The sequence below is a fragment of the Pteropus medius genome, unplaced genomic scaffold (assembly GCF_902729225.1).
Source record: "Pteropus medius unplaced genomic scaffold, Ma_sr-lr_union100, whole genome shotgun sequence".
NCBI lineage: Eukaryota > Metazoa > Chordata > Mammalia > Chiroptera > Pteropodidae > Pteropus > Pteropus medius.
The window spans coordinates 4,550,648-4,576,027 of NW_024356335.1; the positions used below are offsets into that span (position 1 = coordinate 4,550,648).

The following is a 25,380-nucleotide window of genomic DNA, read 5'->3' on the forward strand; positions in this document are numbered from 1 at the left end:
GCCCGTCTGGAGGCGGGCGGTCACGTGGACGCGGCGTTTGGGGGCGGGGCGGGGGCGCGCGCGCGCGAAGATGGCGGCTGCCGCCGGTGGGCCGTGTGTGAGGTGCGGAGCGGGCCGAGTCGGCCGGGGTGGCTCTGAGGCGCGGGGTCGAAGCCGAGCGGAAGCGGGGCGGGAGTCGGGGGCGAGATGTGGAGGCGGTGGCGGGGCGAAGCCCGGCTAGGTGGACGGGCGCCGAGACGGGAGGCGGTTACGTCCAAACGGTCCCCGCGCGCGCGGGGGATCTGAGGCGACTTCTCCAGGAGGGGGGGCCGGTGCCTCAGTCCTTCTGTCAGCATCGGCCTCCCGTCTCTTCCCCAAGTCCCTTTCTCTTCCTCCCCTCTCCCCACCGGCAGATCCCTCGGTCCCTCCCCCTGTGCCCCCGCGCTTCCTTGTCCGGCGTGACGCTCCCTCGAGGCGCAACGGGGCGCTTCGCGGTCGCCGGGGAGAGCCCCCACCCGCGTCCCTGCTGCAGCCTCCCGTGCCCTGCCTCGGCGACGCTGCCCAGATTCCCCAGGTGCTCTCGTTGGGAAGTGTTTCTTGCGGCGCCCAGCCACTTCCCTGCGGTTTCTGCCGTCTTTCATTCATCCATCTATTCATGTTCTCCGGCGTTGATTCCGTCAGCCCACATGCCCACATCCTCCGAGAGAGCCCAGGCACTGTAGCGGGCTTTAGAGACGAGAAGATGAAATATTAACGAGAGACAGACAGCCCCTTACAGAGCGCTTACTAGCGCCAGACGCCGGGGAAGAGCTTTCCGTGCATTGTCTCGGGATTCTCTTAACTCCGTGAGCCACCTTCTGTTTCGCAGATGACTCGCAAATCCAGCTCAGTACTAGCTAAGTGGTAAAAAGTGAGGATGCGAACCGAAACTTTAAGCAGATCGCCCCATCTCTATCTTCCACGTTACAGCTTGAAGCGTCTTCCCCTCGCCCTACCAGCGTCCCTGTCATTTATTGTTCCCTGTGCCAGCAGTGTTTCCCCACTTTTTCGTCTTGTCCACTGCCGTGTCCTCAACACCCATGAGCGCACATGATAGACCTTACGTAAATATTTATTACAGACATTGCCCGTTTTCTCAGATAGCACTTCCTTCACCTATCAGCTCAGTGACATTTTCTTTGGAATTTCCACTGGGCTGTTTCCGAAATTGTAAGGACCAGTTTGCTTTTCCCTCTTCTGCTGTTTTATGTCAGCTCATTTATCAGGCAGCATTGTGGTCACTGTGTCTTCCTTTCCTTAGGCTTATTTCATAATCATCGTGGAGACTGGGTAAAGTTAAGCTCTGACAGGGTCAGGTGTGCTCTTTAATGAGAGGAAGTAAGGGAAGAAAAACATCGATTTGCCTGAAAGATGCTTTGATCATGTTGGGAAACCTACCAAACTCATACTTGAAGATGGAAGAAATAACAAAGATTTCTAGGCACTGCTTTGCTCATAGCCTGTGTTAGGAGAATGATCTTTCTTCTTGTGCTGGAAGGCACATAACTATTGGGATCACACTGAGCAGCATTCTGTTTGAAACACCTAGAGGTCAGAACTGAGAGAAAACTTTAATTCTATTCCTGTGCCCGCTGATTTGCAAATGACTTCAGACAGGCCACCTTACCAGTTGAGCTTGTTTTTCCAAATGTGAATCCTTTTAAGACTACTATTGAGGTGGCTTTGAAGCATGTAAGAAAGTCATTGTACATGTTAATATGAGTTAGCACTAGTCAAAAATGGAATAATATTCTTAAATCACTCGGTTTGGGGAAAGCCAGTCAGGATTTGGCAGAAACTCAGTTTGAATATTGGCATTTTGGGGTATCTCTTGTGTTCTTCAGTTAATGTGGTTGTAGAAACCTGGTTGGTGTACGTATGCTAAAAAAAACAACTGGTTTGAAAAGGTTGTAGCTAAACTTAAGTCTCAGTTTATGTAAGAGAGGTGTACCTTATCTGTGGAGTCAGAACATTTATGGGTGATGGCTGCTTTTATTATTTCCATGTGGAGTATAACTGTTTCTCAAAAGAACTACTCAGAGTAGGTTGGCTGTATCTCATCTTTCTACCAAAAGGACTCAATCGTACAGGTTATTATTTGTAACCTACCGGTAACTTTCACCCAAAGGTTTCCAGCCATATGGATCTCTCTAAGGAAGATAATTTCCAGTTTCCATGAACTCTAGCTCTTTTAGGAATAGAGTTTTTTGTTGTCTGCTAGAACATTGGATTGAGAGTCAATACGTTTTTATAACTTTTGAGGCAAATTATTTGGTTTCTGTGCCTTAGTTTCTTCTCCGAATACTTAGTTCAGATTTATTTATTGTGCAAATACGTGAGACACTAGCACATATTTCATTTATGAAAATATATGTAGAAGATGTTTCCCTGAGGCTTTGGATTAGACATCACAGTTCCAGCCATGTCTTGTGTCTTGAGAATCACCTGCTCAAACTTCAGGTCCCAATTTGAGGGGAAGTCTCTCATCCATCCCTGAATCAGTTCCCAGTGATCTCTCTTTTCCTTCTTCTTTTTTTTTTTTTTTGGTCTTATATGATTACATTCCTTCGTAGTGTCTAATTGTTAGGATCAAGCTCTTTATTTCTACTTTTTTGCTGACTGTGGAATGTGTGCTTAATGTCTTTTGTCATTCCCACACTAAGCGTATGAGCATCATGAAGGTCCTGTTATTCATAGACCAGTAAATGTATGAACTGAGGAACCAGTAACACTTATTTCCACAAGAATTCTCTTTCTGATAAATTACCATTTTCTCCTTTATTCTGTCTTCTCTTGGCACTTCTGCAGATATATATATATATTTTTTTTCTAATTTTTCTTTTCCAGTTAGATTGCAGGTCTAAAAGGGACTCATATCAGCCTCCTTTGCTATTCGTTTATCGCATATGTATTTTTGAGCCTCTCCTATTGTGCCAGCCACTGTATTAAAAGTATATGGTCTGCCATTGTAGAACAGAAAACTTCACCTCAGTCTTTGCTTGCTTCTAAGATGAATGCTTGGGTACAACTTGAGGCAGTGTAATGTAATGGTTAAACTCTGGAGTCGTGCAAACCTGGGTTCAAGCTCTGGTTCTATTATATATTAGCATTGTGATCTTAGGCAAGTCACTTAATCATTCTTAAACCTTAGTTTTCTAAGGTTTAGGAGATGATGGAGATAATAATAGTATGTACCTGATAAGTAAGTTGTCAGTATTCAGCAAGAGAAAATGTTGAGTACTTGGCACAGTGCCTGACATTACATTCTTATTAAAATCTCATTTTCAATAAACTATTGTTTTTGACATAACAGACCTTAACAACATAGTTTTATCAATGAAAATTTTAATTTCTAAAGAAACATTTATTTTTTGAGTAGTAAGTATAAAAGTTACTGCTTTACTCAAGGGCAGTCATCTCCAGTCCTTGTTAGTAGCAGAATCTTTTTCTCTTCTACTCACCCTGACCAAGGTAAAAAAAGCTAACATATCAAACATAAAAGGCAGAGAGGGTCTATACTGACCAGGTCTGTTACCTGCTTCTCTGAGAGCATTTAGGTAATTTAGGAATTCATTTGGGTATTCATTTTAAAATATAGTTTCCCATACTCAGCCTCTGAGAAAGAGTAGCTCTAGGCGGTGACTAGGTCATTGTATATATTTTTTTCTAATTTGTACAGATTTGGGCGTAACAAATACCCACAGCTTGAATTTGAGAAAACAAGAAATTCTGGACTTGGCAGCTAGTCTTTGAATGTGATTAGTGGTCTTCTCAGTCTCTTCTGGGAAATCACTGCTACCTAGCTAGCTAGGGGTCTAAGTTCTGAAAGAAAATGCGGATAAATTAAAGCTCTTTAATGCCTGAGGTTTTTGAAATTAGAAGATAGATGATAAAGTGATTTAGCTCAGGCATACAAAACCTTCAATTATGGTTAATTTCTTTCAATTTAATTTCAGTTTTGATGTACCATTAGGCTCGTTTTTAGCTATGTGTTATATAATAGATATCTAATCCATTTGTGCAAATCAGAACCTATTCTTGGTAAAGTAAAAGTATCTACCATTTTAAATAAAGCCCTCCCTTTATTTTTTGCTAATTCAGATTTATCAAATAAGTTAGATGATAATTATTCTCTTTACAAGACATTCTTTCAAAATTTACTATAACTTTCTTTAAATAGTGAGCTTGCCTTTGTTTTTAATTACTTGGAATGTGGTTTAGTCATACCTTTTAATACACACTATCTGTAAAGAGACATATTTGTTTCATTAACTAGATCTAATCTCCTGATTTTTTAAAGCTTGTTATTAGAAAAATTATTAGTGATTCCACAATGCAGTTGAGAAAGTTGGGGGCTGCTGATTCAGTAGAATCGAAATTTTTTTCTTAAAGGCATTTACACTCAGAAGGAGATTTATAATTTTAGGTGTGTTTAAGCCTCTTGATGGAAAAATCCCAAAAGACAATTTTTTTATTTTTTATTTTTTTTAGGTGAGGCAACCCTTGGTTAACCTCACAGATTGCAAGGACTTTGTCAGCTTACAATCACTTATTTTTTTTATTTTTTACACTTACAGCACCTGGTCTTCCTAGGTGGTCTCCCATCCAAGTACTAACCAGGCCCAATCCTGCTTAGCTTCCTAGATCAGATGAGATTGGGCTTGTTCAGGGTAGTATGACCGTAGACCAGCCAAAAGGCAATTTTTAAATAGAGCTAGTGCTCTATGTTACAGTTTTCATGAGGAAAACATTTTTCTGTTTGTCTTCAAAGTTAACACAGCTTGTATTCTTTTTGTTAAATATTTAGTATATTTTATTAGGACCTTTCTTCTCTCTACAGATAGACTTTCTAAGCAGTGTTAATTATTTCAGGTTACTGTTCTAAAGCTGATTTAAGTTTTCACAAAATATAATCCCTCATGCTTTTTATAACTCTTTCTTGAGAGAATATTTTTATAATAATTTTTTTAAATTACAGTTGGCATACAGTATTAGTTTCAAGTGTACCACATAGTGATTAGACGTTTATATAACTTACGAAGTGATCACCTCAATAAATTCGGTACCCATCTGAAGCCATACATATTTATACATAGTTATTACAATATTATGGACTTGAAAGAATTTCTTAATGGCTACATTTTGAAATTTAATTCTAGACCTTAAAAAAACCCCAAAACATGTTTCCAAAGGCATGGATGAGGGAAGGAACTGGGGTAAACACGTGGTGAGAAGTTATTTGAAGAGCTCACTCAGGGCAGGGTCTATATCTAATGTGTTTTTTAATCTCATATGCACCTAGTGGAAATTCATTAATAAATGAACAAACCTAGTACTATTCATAATGACTGTTAGACTTTACTTGTTGAGAAAGCGAATTATATCATGCATTTAGAAAATTTTCTGGAGATGATAGAGGTCCTGGAATATACATAATCCTTTTCTAGATTCTTCCTTATCAGTCACTACATTCTAATAAGAAAGGAGGAGATAGAAATATTAAATCGAGGCATCTTCTTAGCAGAGGACATACTGTTATTCATTAATTACTATATTTCATTAATTCTAAAATGCATTTTTTTTCATGCTTTTACTACCTCTGAAATCAGAATGTTTCATTGTTGATGACTTGTAGAACATAAGTAATCATGTCCTACAATTAATGGCATCTTAAAAGTGTTGAAATATGGTGCCCATTCTCATTTTTAACACTGTACCTCCTGGTTTCGGTTGAAATCTTATCTTTTAGTTTCTGAATTTTTATTTTGAGCATCAGACTTTTAAGACTATAACAGAATTACTGTCCAAAATTTTAACAAATTTGTTTTCTACATTGAGCTTTTTGTTTTAGAGAGTAGACAAAATAGCTGTGAGACAGTTTAGTCAAGTCTGCTTGTTGTCATTTTTCAGGAGCAGTAGAGAACTGTGGACAATTCTACTTGGAAGGTCAGCTCTGAGAGAACTGGTAAGTGATGGCGTTCTCGAGTGGGTGCTATGGTTTGCATAGTTTATATTATTTTTAAAAACTTTCTGTAGTAGGAAGTAAGCACATTTTTTATTCTAAAACTTTATAAACATCATGCATTCCATACTTCTCTCTGCTGAAATGTGGTATATCTCACAGCCTAGCTGTTAAAGTTTCTAAATTCCACCTTTCTTGTTCCTTGGTGATTCCTTTTCTGAAAAAATACCAGTGCTGCTTAATTGGCTGCTGAGGATTGGGGTACAAATGATATTCTGCTACCTCAGGCTAAGGAAGATTCTCAGGCCTTTTTTCTGTTTCACACTTTACTTGCTTTTTCTTCCTTTTCCATTTAGCTAGCTCCTTAGGTCACAGAGGCTGTGGTTTATAGGACATTTTCTAGCATATAATCAATAAAGGGCAGTTCTTATTGATCCTCAGGTGTTCTCACCCTGCGAGGGTAAAGTGTTAAGGTGACATTCAAGTATTACTGTTATCATAATTAATATAAGGAATGCTGTACCTTTTTTAGAGCCTTACCAGTTTTTGATATGCCTTCATCTGATCATTCCACTTCTAGGACTGTATCTTAAAGAAATCCTGAAAAAGTTTTATGCACACAGCTTTTCACCATAGCATTGTTTATATTAATAAAGAATTATGGTCAGCTTAAGTGTATCTAACATTAGAGGAATGATAAATAAATTATGATCTAGCCACTTAAAACATTATGCAACCACTAGAAAGGATGCTTATCAAGGTTTTCATAATAAGGTTAAATCATTATGTTAGAATGTTAAGCAAAGAAAAAGGAGGCTACAGAATTCAATATTCAAAATGATTTCAACTGTGGAAAAGAATTCATATTAAAAAGACTCAAAGGAATATGTAATCCTCAGTGCCATCGTGGAGTCTGATTAAAATTGCATTTGTATAATTTTCTTGTTCTTTTCCAGAATCAGATTGAGGCAGAACTGAATAAACACTGGCAGCGGCTGTTAGAGGGACTTTCTTACTACAAACCTCCCAGGTACGGCTGTCCTGTGCATCTGGTTAGAGTAATTCACCTGAGGAAGCTGGCATAGGTGATACCATTTTCATGTATGATTTTGTCATATTGCTGGGTTAGGTAGATCAGAGAGAATAGAGTTTGGTTACCAGTGGAAAAGAACAAAGCACATTTTTTTCTGTCTCTTGAAAGAGAAATTCCTTGTAGAAATACAGTATGGTCGAATCCAATTATATAACTGTAGTATCTGGGGATGAATATAAATATTCAGTTAAATTCTGATATTTATTTTGGTCCACATTATTTGTGTGTTGCACTGTCAGCACCAAATGCTGGGATATAGCAGTGAGCAATGATAATAGCAGCTGATGCTTATATAATGTTTACTGTGTACTAATTATTATTCTAAGCACTTGACTTATCATGTTATTTAATCCTCACAACAGACCTTTGAGATAGGAACTATATATATATATATATATATATATATATATATATATATATATATATATATATATATATTTCGATAGATATTGTATTCTTTGTGTATATATATATGTATATTTTTACTGGGCAGTAGAAATAATAATAAAGTATAAAATAGTTAAAAAAAAAAGAATACACCTTGTAGGACTAGACTTTTAATTCGTTCAGATCTCATCTGTTATGCCTTATAGTTCACAAGCCACCCTCATTTCCCTTCTACTTTTGAACACGTATTGATTTTATTACATCTCTGCCTTCCATCTTCATTCTCTTAGGTTAGTGAAGAACTTTCTTTTTTGTTGTTGTTCATCTATTAACTCTTCCTCCATAATTCCTAGACATCATGTTATATTTATCTGTAAATACTATGTATCTAAAATATATGGACTTAAAAAGAGATAATCAATATATTATCACATTTAGGTACTTTTATTATTGTTTCCATTTTACAGATGGGGAAACTGAGGCACAAAGAGGTTAAGTAACTTGCCCAAGGTCACACAGCTAGTAAGTGGTAGAACCAGGATTTGAACCTGGCAGTCTTAATCCAGTGTCTGTGTTCTTAACCATCATTCTGTGTTGCCTCTTTCAGGACTCACTGTTTAACCTTATACTAGCCTTTGTGTTGTGGATTTTCTGTGAAGTGTGAGAGTCTCTATTAAAAAAAATTCAACAACAACAATGTGCTTTGGTTCACAGAATAGACATTTGGCATTAGTTTCTCTTCTGTAAAGACAAAAGTTCCCTTAGTAGTAGCATGGGATTTGAAGACTGACAGACTTTTTTTTTTTTTTTTTTTAACTGTGGGCTTTATTTGAATTTAACTAAAAGAATTTTTTTCCTTTAATGTCCTCTTTATTCTGTAGGATTTCATTCCAGGGTGCCACATTGCATTTAGTTGTCATGTCTCCTTAGCTCTTATATAGCTATGACAGTATCACAGTCTTTCCTTGATTTTCATGACCTTGAACTGTTTTGAGGAGGACTGGTTAAGTATTTTGTAGAATACCCTCAATTTAGATTTCTTTGATGTTTTTCTCATTATTCGACTGGGGTTGTGGGTTTTGCGGAAGGGTTCAGAAAGGTAAAGTACCATTCTTCTCACCTCATAGTGGAGGATGCGCACTGAAAGAATTATCCACATGGAATCGCCAGTGATGTTAACCTTGCTCACTTGGGTAAGGTAGCATTTGCCCAGTTTCTCTTCTATGAAGTCACTTTCTTTCCTTTCTCTATTTTTTTTTTTTTTTTTGGAAGTGAGTCACTCTGTGTCGTCCACTCTCAATGTGCGGGTGTGGTGGAATTAAACTTCACCTCCCGAAGGATGTACTACCTACGTATATTATTTGGACTTTTTCTGTAAGGAAAATTTGCTCATCTCCTATTTATTTGTTTGTTTGTTTGTTTTTATCTCTATGGACTCACGCATATATATTTTATGCTTTATACCTTATTCCATCTTTGGTCATTGGGAGTTCTTTCAGGTTGGCTTCTATGTCCTTTTGAGATATTTTCTCCTTTTTTCAGCATTTCCTTACTTTCTGGCATTACACAATGCTCCAGGCTCATCTAGTATTTTCTCCACCCCCAGCTCTAGAGCAGCTATTTACCCAGGGAGTCCTGGTGCCATTTACTAGAGAGTGGTATTAGAAACCAAGATCTGGGTACTGGATGTGCCCACTGTGCCTGGGGTGTTGTGGTTTCTAGGCCTTCTCAGTGGACAGAGCTAGATAGTATATGTTTACATACTAACAGACCTGGTTTTAAATTTCACCTGAACTCTTTATTAGCTGTGAGATTTTTGGTAAGTTATTTATTCTTTCTAAGTGTTGTTAATTCCATTTGTAAAATGGGGATAGTAATATTTATCTCTCAGGATAGTTATAAGGATCAAAAATAATGTAACATGTCTATAAATAACATTATTGTAACTAGAATTTATTATCCAGACATAAATAGTATTGTGTTATAAAGTCTGTAGAGATGAACTTTTGTGTGTGTGTGTATATATGTATTTTTGTAGTCACCTAAAGGACAAAAAAGGTCTATAGTAAAAATATCTTTAAGTATTTTTATTTTAAACCCCTAGAAGTTCATTGAGAATGAGGAAATGATTCATTATTCTTTTCATAGTCCAAATTCAGCTGAAAAAGTGAAAGCTAATAAAGATGTAGCTTCACCACTGAAGGAACTGGGTTTAAGAATCAGCAAGTTTTTGGTGAGTAAAAATTAGCACTGACTCAGTTTATTACCTGGAGTATGGATGTACGTGGTTTAATTATTAGTGATTATTACTGAAAATTCAGTTTACTTTAGTTTTGGAGATTAAGTTGAGCATATTTTGTTTCAAAAGTACCCAGATTGCAACTCTTCTTGCTAAAAGCCACAAATCAAGTTGCCTGACCTATTTACTACATATCAGAGTTTTCTGCAGCATTCCTGTGGTGTTCTTTAAAATGACTAGACTGTTTTTAAATATGTAGCTTTTTAAAAAATTTTGGAAACCTAGATTATGCCTGCTGTTGTATTAATGTGCTTGGTGAATAAGCATAGTTGTTTCTGGCATGTAAATTTGTCAGGTAAATTACATGTCAGTGACTTGCTCTTTTTTTCTATTTGAGTTAAAATTGTTATGTTGTATGAAATCTTTAAAAAGACTTTTGTTTATTCAAGTTGTATGTTCATTCCAGAGGATCAATCTTTAGAATGCTTTGCATCCTACATATGGTTTCTGGGCTGGGTGGCTGTTCTTCACTTATGACCTCTATTTTAGAGTCTTGATGAAGAACAGAGTGTGCAGTTACTCCAGTGTTACCTTCAAGAGGATTACAGAGGTACTCGGGACTCACTGAAGGTTTGTGGTTATGTCCAGATCCCTTCTCTTGCCTTTATCCTTTTCCTTGTGGGTTTTAGATAATTAAGGGCCTCAGTACCAGTTCTTTGCAACAGAGATAGGTGATCAGATGTAGCCATTCTCAGGAAGACTTTCTAAAGGCTTAAAAATAACATATGCTTAAACTGAGGTCTGTCCTCAGACTTAGAGTTGGGGAGAAGTCAAAGATTAACATGTTCATTATAGAGTCTCTGGATATCAGAGCCGAAAAGGACGTGGGACAACATCTAGCCTGTCCACTCCCTCATTTTACATGTGAGGAAATTGAGACCAGAGGAGCTGGGCGGGGATTTGAGCACAGACTTGGATGTACTTAGGTAAAAAATGTTTATAGAAATGAATGGGCAATTATAATCTTGAAGGATAAGGTGAAGATGTTTACTTTTTTCTTTGTTAATCAAGTTTTGCCCGTAGGATGACTTCCTGACTGTTCTTTTTCCCTTCAGACAGTATTGCAAGATGAGAGGCAGAGCCAGGCCTTAATCCTGAAGGTCAGTAGCAGTCACCATTTACATTCTTTGATGTAAAATTGGGTGCCAGCTTCTTGATCTTGTTCTGAGCATTGCTGGCTTTGATTCTTTTGTTGGGTAAGCATTGAGGACTTAATGAAGAAGCTTATTAACTTTTTTGGAAATGAGGCTTTTATCCACTGGATAAAGCTGAGGCCTTTTTCCAAAGGAGATTCTTCAGCCACTGGGGATGAAAACTGGTTCGTGGGAGTTTTTTCTCTAGATCTAAATGCAGCAGGATGAATTTATATTTCTTTTTCCTTTATCTCCTCCTGTCCCCCAAAGCAACCTTCTCACTTAGGATTCTCATTTTAAAATAGAGTTCGACTAGCTTCTATTTGTTATTTAGTGAGAACGATTAGGACATACACCAGTGGTGTTTTTATATTTGCTTTCATGTATTTGGCTGTCAGTTTATAGCATTGTGTGTTACTTGACTGCTGAGAAATCATGCTATAAAAACTTGTTTATATTATGAGATAATTCCTTTTATCTTGCATGACTTTACTTGTATCCTGGGTCATGAAGATCTTTTACTTCCCTTTGGCATAGCACTGTTTCCATTTCTGTGATTGCTTATACAGATTGAACTTTCCCATTCACACCTTCTACGTGATCTCTTTATCAGTAATTTTAGAGTATCTTCTGTGCAAAGGTGAGTAACTGATTTAGAATTTTTGGGTTCTTTCCAGATTGCAGACTATTATTATGAAGAAAGAACCTGTATTCTTCGTTGTGTCTTACACCTTCTCACTTATTTCCAAGATGAAAGACACCCCTACAGGGTAAGGCCATTTAGTCCTCTTGGTTCTCTTTACCCTGTAAAATTCAACACTTTTAAATAATTCTCCATTATTCATATTCATGTTCCTGTTCATTTGACTATTTACCTTTTACTCTAGGTATAAGTTACTCTTGGATTTTTTTTAGGTTGAATATGCAGACTGCGTTGATAAATTGGAGAAGGAGCTAGTTATAAAATATAGACAGCAATTTGAAGAGCTTTATAAAACTGAAGCACCAACATGGGAGACACATGGGAACCTCATGGTATGTGGTTGTTGGGCCCTTCTATAATTCTTAGGAGAATTGTATATCCTTTCTCATAGAGCTCCAAGTTAAATTGTTTATTCATTTATTAACTTAAAACATTTATAGATTATCATCCTTCAGAAAAGTTTAAGCATATCATACGGATCAAACCATTCATGGACTTTAACTAATGGTATTTAATTCTGGACTTTTTCCCTGGACTTTGTCTATCCAGTTAATTTCCTTTCTGTTCTTACTTAAAATATTCTCTTGGTGATTAGTAGAACTGTAAATCCAAGATTTCATCTTCTTTATTATCTAGTATATGATGCTAGTCTGATGATTTTATCCTAAATCTTGCTTATTAAAACAACCAAAACACAAACTATTTAAAATATTTAATAGAAGAAAAGGGCCCACCTACCATACCAACAGTCCCAATCTAAATGAAGGGAACTTTAAAATGCTCTAATGAGTATAAAAGAAGTCATAATTAAATGGAAAGACACACTACATTCTTGAATATAAAGACTCAGGACCATATAAGTGTTAGTACTTCAATATGTTAACCTAAAAATTTAATGCAATCCCAGAAAAATTGTAACAAGTGTTTGTTCTGCCTTTTATTTTGGAACCAGACAAGCTGATTCTAAAATTCATATGAAAAATAAGTGACACTATCCAGGAGATTTTCAAAAAGGAAAATCATGAAGGAAAATTAGCCTTATTAGATAATAGGACTACAGTAATTTAAAGCATGGCATTGGCACATGTATAAATTGATAGCTGTTAGAGCACAATATGTATTTTAGCTATAGACCAAAATATTGATAAGGAATTCGTGAATGATAAAGACAGCATTTCAAATCACTGGGAATATGTTGGCTTATTCAATAAATGGTGCTGGAACTACTGGGTAGTCATCTGGAGGAAAATTAAACTGTACCTCATACCTTCTACCAAAAGAAAATCAGAGATTAATGACTTAAATTTTTAAAAATTCAACTATAAAAGTATTAGATGAAAACATGGAAGGTAGTTTTGTTTTAATTTTTTTTTGGAGTGGAGAAGACTTTTTAAAGTAAAACCCAGAAGCCATAAAAGAAAAAAAGTATAAACCCAGCAACATCAAATCAAAAAACTTTTGCAAGGCAAAAAAAAACAAAAATAGCACTGTAAGCAAAGACAGAAGACAAACTCTTACCACAAAAGGTTCTTAAAAGAGAAAGAACTCCCAAAAATCAATAAGTAAAACCCAAAAGGAAAACAGGGAAAAGGAGTGAACATATTCACATGGCACACTCTTGTCCAAGGGATGAGATAAGCGTACTCACTCATATTTTGCTGTATAAATTGGTATATTTTTTAATGGAAAACATGACAATATCTAAAAATTGAAAAGCACATATTTCTTGACCTAGCAGTTTCACTTTAAGAGTTTGTCACTTAAATACATTCACACCTATGTGAAATGACTTGTATAACTGTAGCATTGCCCTTACCCCAAAGTTTATTTATTCAGATATGATTACCATCCAATAAAATTCACCCATTTTAAGTGTACTGTTTGAGTTTTGGCAATTGTATACAGTTATATGCAGTAACCATCTGCATGATTAACATGCAGATCATTTCTGTCTCCCCAGAAAGTTTGTCATCAGTCTGTGTGATCCCTTGACCCGAAGCAACCAATTCTCTGCTTTCTTTTTAATTATAATTTTTTTATTATGGTGAATTATACATGACTTAAAATTTATCATTTTAACCATTTGTAAATATCACTATAATTTTGCCTTTTCTAGAATTTTACATTAATAGAACCATACAATATGTAGTCTTTTCTGTTTGGCTTCTCTCATTTAGCATAATGTTTTTGAGATCCATCTGTGTTATATAACAACTTCATTCTTATTCGTGGTTGAATAATCCATTGTGTGGCTATACCATGGATATATTTATCAACTCATCAGTTGATGGACATTTGAGTTGTATCTGTCTTTTGGCTATTATGAATAAAGTGCTGTGAACATTATTAACATACAGGTCTTTGTGTGGACATAGGTTTCATTTCTCTTGGGTAAATAAACACTTGAGAGTTAACTTATTGGGTCATATTTTTAGTGTTTATTTTTATCTTCGTAAGGCATGGGCAGACTGTTTTCCATAGTGGCTGTACTATTTTCCATTTCTGCCAGAATGTATGAGAAATATTTTTGGCGTCATAGCCTCACCTGCACTTGATATGGTCATTATTTTTAATTTTAGACATTCTAATATGTGCGTAGTGGTATCTCGTTGTGGTTTTAATTTGTGTGACTAGTGACGTTGAACATCTTTTCATGTGCTTATTTGCTTATGTCTTTGGTGAAGTGTTTATTCAGATCTTTGGTCTACTTATTTTTATTGGGATGTTTGTCTTATTACTGAATTTTAAGAATTCTCTATTTGTGCTGGAGACAATCTGTTTAACAGATAGATGTTTTATAAATACTTTCTCCCACTTTATGGCTTGTTTTTTTCCTCACTTTAACTGTATCTAAGAGCAGATATTTTTAATTTTCATAAAGTTTTATAAGTTTCTTCTGTTATGATTCTTGCCTTTTGGGCCTTGTTTAAGAAATCTTTGCCTAACCTAATGTCAAAAAGATTTTGTTTTCTTTTAGAACTTTTAGCTCTCATGTTTAGGTTTATAGTTAATTTTTAGTAGTATTGTGCATGGTGCGAGGTGAGGGACAAGGTTAATATTTTTCCCACACAGATCTTCCAGTACCATCTATTGAAAATACTCTCTTTTCTCATTGAATTATCTTGATACCTTTGTAAAAAATAAATTGATCATGTAAGTGTGGGTCTGTCTCTGGTCCAATGAACTCTACATCTGTTTTTATGCCAATATCACACTGTCTTGATTACTATAGCTTTTTAGTACATCTTGAAATCAATTAGTGTAAGTCTTTCAACCTTGTTCTTTTTCAAAAATTTTGGCTCTTCCATGTCCTTTGCTTTTCCAAAGAATCAAGCATGTCTCTTTCAAAAAAAAAATCTTGCTGGGATTTTGGTTAGAATTTTAGCAAATCTGTACATAATTTTGGGGAGAATTGCCATCTTAATAATGTTACGAAGTCTTCCAATCCATGAACCTAGTGTATTCCTCCATTTATGTACATCATCTTTAATTTCTCTAAATAAGGTTTTAATTGTTTTCAGTACTCAGATATTATGTCTTTTGTCAAATTTATTTTTAAATAGATTTATTTTACTTTTCTGATGTTATTATAAATGTTTTTCAAAAAAATAATTTTTCAGTTCATTGTTAGTATATAGAAATACAGTTAATTTTTGTATATCAGTCTCGTATCTTGTGACCTTGATAAATTCACTTATTCTAGTAGGTTTTTTCGTAATAGGATTTTCGTATATACATGATCATGTCATCCGTAAGGACAGTCTGACTTCTTTTCAAATCCGTTTATCTTTTATTTCTTTTTCTTGCCTTATTATCTGATTAGAACCTCCAGTAGAGTGTTGAATAGAAGTTGTGAGAGAGCTGACATCCTTTTTCTTGATCTTAGGTGGAAAGCATTCAATTTTTACTATCAACTATGTTGTTCATTGTAAATTATTTTTAGAGTTGTTCTTTATCAAATGAGGAAATTCCCATTAATTCTTACTTTGCTGAGGGTTTTTACTTTTTATTAGGAATGAGTGTTAAATTCTGTCTGTTTTCTTTTGCACCTGTTGAAATGATCTTATGGTTTTTCTCTTTTACTCTACTAATACAGTGAGTTACATTGAATTTTGAGATATCAAATCAATCTTGACTTTCTGGCATAAACTCCACTTATGATATATTTTGCTTTTTATATATTGTTGGATTTGACTTGTTAAAATTTTAAGGAATTTTCTGCCCGTGTTCATGAGGGATATTAGTCTGTAGTTTTTTCATAATGTTTTTGTCTGGATTTGGTGTTAGGGTAATATTGGCTTCATAAAATAAGTTGAAAAATATTCTTTCTTCCTCTGTTTTCTTAAAGAATTCATATAGTATTGGTATTATTTCTTCCTTAAATGTGTGATAGAATTTACCAGTGAAGTCATCATAGCCTACAGTTTTCTATGTGGGAAAGTTTTAAGTTCTGAATTCCGTTTTCTTTAGTCGATATATGGCTATTCAAGTTTCCTGTTTCTTCTTGGGTCAGTTTTGGTAATTTCTGTCTTTCAAGGAATTTGTCCATTTCATTTAGTCAAATTTACTTGTGTAAAGCAGTTAATATTTTCTTATTATTTTTTTTACTCTGTAGGATCTGTAGTGATGTCTCCTGACTCATTTCTGATAATGGTAGTTTTGTCAGTTTTCTCTGTTATTTATCCATTTATAATCATTGATTACTTCTCTTCAATATTTCTGTCAATTTCTTTGGGTTTAGTTCTTTTTCTAATTTTTTTTTATGGTATAAACTTAGATTACATATTTTTAGGTTTTTTCTAATCAATAACTATAAATATTGCTTTAAAGCATTGCTTTTAGCTTTATCCCATAAATTTTGATAGTTGTATTTTCATTATCATTCAGTTCAAAATAGTTCCTAATTTTCCTTTGTGATTTTCTTTGACCTTGTATTATTTAGAAGTGTATTAATTTCCAAACATTGGGTGTTTCTTAGATATCTTATTGTTATTGATTTTTAATTTGATTCTATTATGATCAAAGAACATATTCTATATCATTTCAGTCTTTTAGAATTTACTGTCACATGGTTTATGGCCCCGTGATATCATCTGTCTTGGTGAATGTACCACATACACGTGAAAAGAATGTATGTTTGGCAGGAGTTGAGTGTGGTGGTCTCTAAATATATCAGGTCAAGATTCTTTAGATCTTCTACATCTTTGCTGATTTTTTTATGTAGTTCTGTCAGTTGTATAATGATTTTAGTGCAAAATATTGGTAATGACCTAAATGCCCATCCAAATGGACCAGTTAGAATAAATTACGGCATTTTCATGCAGCGGAGTACGAGGCAACATTCATTAAAAATAATGAGGGGACTGGTTGATCACTATGCAGCTCTAAAAAGGAATGAAAGATAAGGAAATTGTTAAAATATTATTAGAGGAAATAATCTTTAAGATACAGTGTTGAGTGAAAAAGGTAAGGTGCAGAATAGTTTGTGTAATATATCATCTGTTTTAGGGATTGATGGATGCTTAGACAGACAAACATACTATAAAATGAATGAATGAATGAATATGACATAGTACTGGAAGGAAAGACAAAAACCTCTAACACCGGTTGCCTCTGGGGAGAGTTTTGGATGGGCAACAGGAATTGTAGGGAAAGACTTTTTTTTACCCTATCTTTACTCAGTAGTCCTCCCTTATCTGCGGTCGGTTTTCCACATGGTCAACTGCAGTCCAAAGATATTACATGGAAAATCCTAGAAATAAATAATTCATGTTTTAAATTGCATGCCATTCTGAGTAGAGACCTGAAATCTTGGGCCGTTCCACTCTATCCCGCCCGGAAAGTGAATGATGCCTTTGTCCAATGTATCCATACTGTATACACTACCCACTTGCTAGTCACGTAGTAGCCTTAGTTATCAGACAGCCATCTCATGATATAACAATACTTGTGTACAAGTAACCTTTATTTTACTTAATACCACATTCACATAACTTTTGTTATAGTTATTGTTATAATTGTTTTACTTTAGTATTATTGTTAATCTCTTCTTGTCCCTAATTTATAAATTAAACTTTATCATAAGTATGTATATATAGGAAAAAACATACATAGGGTTCAGTACCATCTGGTTTCACTCATCCACCGAGAGTCTTGGATTCTATCCCTAGTGGATGAGTGGGGCAACTATCCATATGTTATCTAATAAAAATAACTTGAACAATTTAAATATGTTTTAAAATCTGACTTTATTTTTTTCCCATGTTTTCTTTATTGGTTGTGCAGACTGAGCGCCAGGTGTCTCGCTGGTTTGTTCAGTGCCTTCGGGAACAGTCCATGCTGCTAGAAATTATTTTCCTTTATTATGCATACTTCGAGATGGCACCTAGTGATCTATTGGTGTTAACCAAGATGTTTAAAGAGCAAGGGTTTGGTAGTAGGCAGACCAACAGGCACCTGGTGGATGAGACCATGGACCCTTTTGTGGACCGGATCGGGTAAGTCCGAATGAACCGAGGTCAGGGAACTCGTACAGTGTTGAGAGCGTTGCCAGTACAGTGGTCCTGTGAATGGGCGGGTGTAGCAGGGGTCAGCGTGCTTTTCCCCTAATGGGTGGAGAACTAGATGGGTGTGCTACCACGTTCCAAGTCATATGGGGAATAAAGACTGAGACTGAGACGAACCTGTTTTCTCAAAGTAAATATTATATCCTTTTCTTTCACTTAACCATCTTCATCTAAGAGGTTCACGCATTCATTCAACAAAATATTTGTTGAGCACTTGTTGTAGGCCAGGCATTGTGCAAATGCTAAAGGCAGATGTGTCCTCAGTCTTCTTTAAGATCAGTCTATGGACTTTGAATTTTATGGCAATGGACACTTTTATATTTTGAGGCCTGTTCCCTCTATGAATGAAGATACACACTTGAGCAGCGAGACAGTTTATCAGGGTCAGATGTAATTGGTAGCTGTAGAAACCTTCGGAACTAGATCTGCACTTGGTAGGCACAAGCCACATATGACTTATAGAGCCCTTAAAATGTGGTTGGTCAAATTGACATGTGCTGGAAGTAAATACGAGATTGAGAAGACTCAGTATGGGAAAACAATGTAAAATAACTCATTAATAATTTTTTGATATCGAAGTGTCTTACATGTCACCTTATTTTCCAGTGATGTTCAGAGTAACATATATGACACCATGATACCATTTTTCTTTCCAGCTACTTCAGTGCCCTTATCCTGGTGGAAGGCATGGACATTGAATCCTTGCACAAGTGTGCTTTGGATGACAGAAGAGAGCTGCACCAGTTTGCTCAGGATGGGCTTATTTGTCAGGTGAACTGGGAGCAGCCTGTTTTCTTTTTTCAGACCTTTTATAATTAGTAGTATATTTATACTGCTGTATGAACTTTTTCTTGTGGAATTTGAAGTTCTGCATTGTTAAGAAGTTAACCAGATCTGAAAGAAATCTCAGATTTGTCACTTATCTGTACAGAGGTAATAGTTGAATCTGTGAGAATGGGTAGAGTCACTCAAGGAGATGGTATAAGGACAAAACAGACCAAAGAGCAGAACGTTGGGGGTTGTTTGTATTTACAGAGCTTGTGAAAAGAGAAAATGGGAAGAACTTTGAGATGAGATGGTTAGAGAAAATGAAGAGCAGAGAAAGTTCAGGATGGATCAGGAGATTTTCTGGAATCTCCATTTAAATATGTATTTTACAATCTTAGATTAAGACTACATAAAATCAGAAGAAAAAAATTGTGGGTAAAAAGAAGAGTATTTGGGTTTATTAGTGAGGCAGTTAGGGGTTTAGGAAGAGTAAAATACCAGAATGGGAGAAAGGGGCCACTGTGGGTGCATGGAAGACTCATTAAGCATGATGAAGGAGCCTATGGAGCAGTGAACCCCAACCTTTCTGGCACCAGGGAACGTGCTCCTATGAGAATCTAATGCCTGATGATCTGAGCTGGAGCTGAGGTGGTGATGCTAGTGCCAGGGAGCAGCTGCAAATACAGATGAAGCTTTGCTCACTCTCCTACCACTCACTTCCTGCTGTGTGGCCCAGTTCTTAATAGGCCATGGACTGGTACTGGTCTGCAGCCTGGGAGCTAGGAACCCCTGCTATGGAGGATCTGGATCCTTTCTGTTTAGTGACACAGTTGTTTTCTCTTTCTGTTAGGATATGGACCGATTGATGATGACCTTTGGGGACATTCCACATCATGCCCCAGTGCTTTTGGCCTGGGCTCTCCTCCGTCACACTCTGAATCCAGAAGAGACGAGCAGCATTGTCCGGAAGATAGGTGGCACGGCCATCCAGCTGAACGTGTTTCAGTACTTGACCCGACTGCTCCGCTCACTGGCCAGTGGGGGAAATGATGTGAGGCTCAGGCTATAGGTGTTTGATCATGAGAATGAACTAAGAGCAGGGCTGAAGTTCATTAATGACTCATGGTAATAGTGATAGTAATTGTAATAGTGACACGGATAATGATAATGTTGTAACTGACCTTTATAGAGCACTGGCTATGACCAGACGCTGTGTTCACTTTCTCTATATTGTCTTGCTTCATCCTTACAACACTTTACACTATGGATTATCATCCCGTTTTATGCATTAGGAAATTGAAACTCAGGGAGATGAAATTTACCCATAGGAACGGTAATTGCTACTTAGTGGTAGATACAGTTTAAACCCACTGTCTTATCTTTGCCAATGTAGTATTCTCTGCCAGAATAGTATATGTCCTTGAAGATAGCTTTGGCTGTACTGACTGGAGAAATCTTTTTGGGGAGCTTACTCATCCAGCTGTAATAGAATGAATTAGAAATTCTCTTGATTCTTGTGTTGGGGCTTAATTTGAATGGCACAGTATTTAGTCAGCTTTTGACATGCTAAAATGAAACCTCAGCCAACAGGCCCTGCATGTTGGCAGTGATTGTTTGATCTTGGTGACAGTTCAGGCAGCTGCATCATTTGTATCAGCACATAGAAACTGTCCTTTCTATAGGCTAGATGTGATATTTTCCCCCATGAAAATGATTCCTTTTTGATTTTATTCTTGACTGTCTTGTAATTTTTGCGGTTTCTGCTTTCTCTTTTCTCATTTTATTTTTTTTTTTATCTTGGAACTAAATTAGGAAAACTATGAAGCCTTGGACTCCCTTCCCATTTGTTCACAAGGGCTGCGTTAATGTGATAGGATTATGCTGAATCTGGGGAAGGGTTGTTTTACCCAGAATTATTCACTGACTCCTTTGCCATTACAGTGCACCACCAGCACCGCATGCATGTGTGTCTATGGACTCCTTTCTTTCGTGCTGACCTCGCTGGAGCTGCACACACTGGGCAATCAGCAGGTCAGTGTCTGGCTTTCATGAGGCTATCTGCACTATCCAGCTTTGCAGTCGTATAGCCCTGAGATACAGCTCTGGAGCTGATAAAACACACCCAGATGCTTCAGCTGTAATTTGTTCATTGCTGTTTATTTTCATTTATTGTATTATGGAAGTGATACATATTAATGATACAAAAATCAGAAAATGCTGGTAAAAGAAAAAAGTATAATCCCATCACACAGGATAACTTCTGTTAACATTTTGATGTGTTCCCTTCCAAACATATACATAAAAATATGCTAATTCTTATGTATATGCACACATATACATAAAAATATACTAATTCTTTTCTAGAAATGGAATCACAATGTGTATACTGTTTTATAACCTTATTTTTTTACTCTCTAGTGCATATGTCCTAAATATCTATAGGTGCTAATAAATATTCTTCTGCTATGTATTTTTTTAATGAAACATTTCAAACTTATACTAAAGTAGACAAAATTGTATAATGAACCTTCATGATCCTGTCTCCAGCGTCACAGCTGATCTTGTTCATTTCTGCCTTTCCTCCTTGATTATTTTGAAGCAAATTTCAAGCATAATTAAGTTTCATCTATGACTGTTTTAGTAAAACTTCACAACCATTATCACATCTAAAAAATAATATCTATCAAATCAGGAGTCAAATTTCTAATTATCTTATAAATGTCATAAGTTTGTCATAAGTTTGTTCAGATCTGGATCTAAATCAATAAGGTCTACGCATTATTGGTTGCTAAGTCTGGCAGGTTTCTTTCAGTCTGTAACTTTGCTGTCTACTGTGGTAGCCACAAGCCACATCATTGCATTGTCGTTAACTTTTTAAGCTCATTAGTTCCTAATGTCTAGACTAGTAGTTCCTTAGAGTTACGAAATGGTGCTGGTCTCTCTTTTCCCTTACGCTTATTGGTTGGAACATTGCTGTAAAAAAGAAATTTGTATGGATGAGAAAGGCGTCAAAATGTATAAATTGCCAGTTATAAGAATAGTCACAGGGACGTAAAGGACAGCCTAGGGAATATAGTCAGTAATACAGTAATAACTATATATGGTGTCAAATGGGTACTAGACTTATCGAGGTGATCACTTTCTAAGTTGTGTATATGTCTAATCACTATGTTGTACACCTAAAGCTAGTATAATATATGTCAACTGTAATTGGAAAATAAAATTAAATTAAAAACGTATACAATCAAGACAATAATGTGGGCAGAACGCTTGGCATGGAAAATAAAAGTGATTTCAAATTTAAAAAATTTGTTTCACAGTATATACAAATATCGAATCATTATATTGTATACCTGAAACTAATACAGTGTTATATGTCAATTATACCTCAATTTATAAAAAAAGGAAATTTGCTTTCAACTCTTTGATACTCTGGTATAGAGTACTATACATGCGTCTTTTCATGTACTTACCATTTTTTCCTAGAATCCACTGAAGGTGGCTAGTGAGGGTTTTAAATTTTTTACATATTGTTCACTCATGATTTGTTTTAATCTATTGCATTTATTTATTCTTACCTTCAGATTTCCCCATCTTTGGTCAATAAGAGCTTTTTCATATTAGCTTCTGAATCCATTTGACACTACCCTTACATATTTAGATAGCTCTATTTTCTGGTATGACAGACTGTTGCAGGATTAATTTATATGATGTTTGCCCCACACCCAGAATCTGCCATTTCTCCAAGGAGCCTTGGTTCCTTTCAGAAGGAAATAGTATTTGAGTTCTTTATAACTGAGTCATGGTATTTTTCATGATTAGAGACTTGTTTTGGAAATTTAAGAAATTGATGAAGTTGATAAAAATGAAAATTTTTTATCATTGGCGAGGAAAGAAATTGGTGTTAATTGAAAGACTCAATTTCCAAAGCTCTTAAGGGCACAGAATAAGCTTTGTATCTTTTGTCAAAATTCTGATCACATTTAGACCCTACTATTCTCCCAGAGGATTGGTATTAATATATTGGGATTGCAGGGGTCCTAGTACTTGGGTTTTTTAAAAAAATTATTTCATAAGACTTTATTAGATTCCTAGTGTATGCCAAGCTCTATGCTAAGCGCTGAAGATTTAAAAATTAAGAAAACATTTTTGCTTTCTAGGGGAACAGTTTAGCTGATCCTAGTAATAGCTCACATTTACATGACATTTGAAAATTTATAGTTCACATCTGATACATCATATTTAAATCCTAGGACAATACTGTGAAGCGGATATTGTCACCATTTTACAGATAAAGAATTTGAAGTTCAGAGAGAGAGTCGAATTTGCATGATGTCATACCACAGATATAATACACCCTAATCAGGCTGTAAACTTAACTTTTTAAGCCTAGAGTTCTTTCTGACATACTATATGAAGGTATTATTGGTGTTTTTATCTCAACAGAATATAGTAAAAAAGAGAGAGGTTCAGCTAGGGAAAATAAGCCATTTTCTTTCCCTTCTCCCAATAGGATGTAATCGACACAGCATGTGAAGTCTTGGCAGACCCTTCTCTTCCAGAACTATTCTGGGGAACAGTAAGTATGTCAGAGGGAGTCATGCTATGGTATTCTCTGTAGCAGAATTTGTCAGGAACTTAGTGATAAATCTTATCCTAAGCATTTATATCTATTTCTCATTTAATCTTTACAAAAATCTATGAAGTAGATAGTATTATTATCATTACCATTTTTGCACATTGGAGAAGGTGATGCTCAGAGATATGAAGTGACTTGCCCAGTGCACACAGCGAGACAGACAGCCTGGATCGGGATCCAGTTCTGTCTGACTTGAGTCTGTAGCCCATGTTATTAACCAATGCGCTGTCTATCCTACCCACCAAGTCTTTTTTCATATTGGGGGTATCAGGCACCAGTATTGCTATAACTCTCGAAGGTAATTTTGGGGGGTTGTAACTGTCTTATGAGTTGTCAGAGTATAATGTAACTTGTTAGAGTAAGAATTTGGCAGAGAAGAGTTTCTCACCAGCACTTAGTCTTAGCATTGATAGCGCCCTCAAGCCTCAAAGTCCAGCTAAGAATAAATCTGTACTTGGTAATTTGGCTTGACTGCCTCCATATCTTGTCCTCTTTTTCTTGAGATGCTGTCCGGTCTCACAGAATCACAGTGTTGCTGGGAGACGCTGGTGTGAAGTAATATTTAGATTGAGGATCTGTTGCTTGGGTTTGGTGGCTCAGTGCCCACACGTTGTTGAGCTCTTTTCACTTTAGTGAAAATGTCCCGCACAGGCGAACAGTGTTGTCTTTGTAAAGAGAGGATGGCCGGGAGGAGGTCATGGAGGCGGTAATAGTCTCTTCTTAGGTCCCAGCCACATCGGTTATTGATAGCCTTTCCAGTGGAAATATGGAAGTCTTACGTTATTAGGGAGTCTGCCTAAAGGAAAGGATTAATTTTAGATTTTCTTATGATCGCTTGGCAGTTTGGAGTTGTGTTGATTTGTAGATAATGTGCAGGTCAGTGACTTCTCCCCTTCCACTGCAGGAGCCAACCTCTGGCCTTGGGATCATTCTGGACAGTGTATGTGGAATGTTCCCCCATCTCCTCTCCCCACTCCTGCAATTGCTGCGAGCCCTCGTGTCAGGGAAGTCTACTGCCAAAAAGGTGGGTTCTTTAGTTGGATGCCTGAGGACAGTGAGAGATACTGTTTTAGGATACCTTTCTGCTTTCCACATTGACATTTCACTGCTATGGCAAGAATTAGTCTGAAGTTGAATGAAAAATGATCATGCCTCAATTCCATAAAATTAAATAAACATGTTTTTATTAAGTACCTATTGTAGCTATTGTGGGAATAAGACAATATAAGACAAAACTTTATAGTTCCTTAATATCTGATTGGAAGAGAAGCATAGAGATAAGAAATAAATAACTAATAAAGCCAGGTAGTTTATAGTAAATGTCATTTAAGTAGTAAGGGCCATAGTGTTCAGGAGAGGTAGCTGTCTGTGGAGCATGGGGGGCCTTGAGTTGGGTTTTAAGAATGGTGAAGATTTGGCAAGGAGTGCAGAGGCGATTCCAGGAAGAGTCACAGTGGTGAGTTTGTAAGAAGCTCGAGAGTCGGCACATACGTAGTCTGGCTAAAAGAGCGGAAAGACAGATGTGGGAGCCCCTTACACGTCCCTTAGGTAAATGTGTGCCTGGGTTTTTTTTTCTGCATGTTGGCAGGTATATAGTTTCTTGGATAAGATGTCTTTCTACAATGAACTTTATAAGCACAAGCCTCATGATGTGATCTCCCACGAAGATGGAACTCTCTGGCGGAGGCAAACACCCAAACTCCTTTACCCCCTTGGTAAGATAAAGAGACCCTGTGTCATTAGCCTCTTTGCCACTGGCCTCTATTTAGACCTCATCTCTTTAGACCTCACTGCTGTTTTAGTTATTTCATG

The 25,380-nt window shown here is 36.5% G+C and overlaps 1 protein-coding gene and 1 pseudogene across 2 annotated transcripts in view; one reads left to right on the plus strand and one right to left on the minus strand.

Annotated features, from left to right (window-relative positions):
* The first annotated feature begins 3 nt into the window (after nt 1-3).
* The window catches only part of NUP188 (nucleoporin 188), a 43,967-nt gene continuing 18,590 nt past the window's right edge, over nt 4-25,380 (plus strand). Inside the window, exons 1-15 of one of the 2 annotated variants that reach the window (XM_039861504.1) lie at nt 4-102; nt 5,929-5,983; nt 6,937-7,010; nt 9,609-9,693; nt 10,249-10,329; nt 10,815-10,859; nt 11,570-11,662; nt 11,808-11,927; nt 17,881-18,092; nt 18,818-18,932; nt 19,780-19,980; nt 20,871-20,960; nt 23,443-23,508; nt 24,473-24,592; nt 25,157-25,283. In XM_039861504.1, the coding sequence (XP_039717438.1) occupies nt 71-102; nt 5,929-5,983; nt 6,937-7,010; nt 9,609-9,693; nt 10,249-10,329; nt 10,815-10,859; nt 11,570-11,662; nt 11,808-11,927; nt 17,881-18,092; nt 18,818-18,932; nt 19,780-19,980; nt 20,871-20,960; nt 23,443-23,508; nt 24,473-24,592; nt 25,157-25,283 (1,516 nt within the window). In that variant the 5' untranslated portion in view covers nt 4-70. The remainder of the gene's footprint in view (nt 103-5,928; nt 5,984-6,936; nt 7,011-9,608; nt 9,694-10,248; nt 10,330-10,814; nt 10,860-11,569; nt 11,663-11,807; nt 11,928-17,880; nt 18,093-18,817; nt 18,933-19,779; nt 19,981-20,870; nt 20,961-23,442; nt 23,509-24,472; nt 24,593-25,156; nt 25,284-25,380) is intronic. The other variant, XM_039861505.1, reaches the window with a different exon arrangement.
* On the minus strand, nt 4,587-4,705 carry LOC120601828 (uncharacterized; annotated as a pseudogene).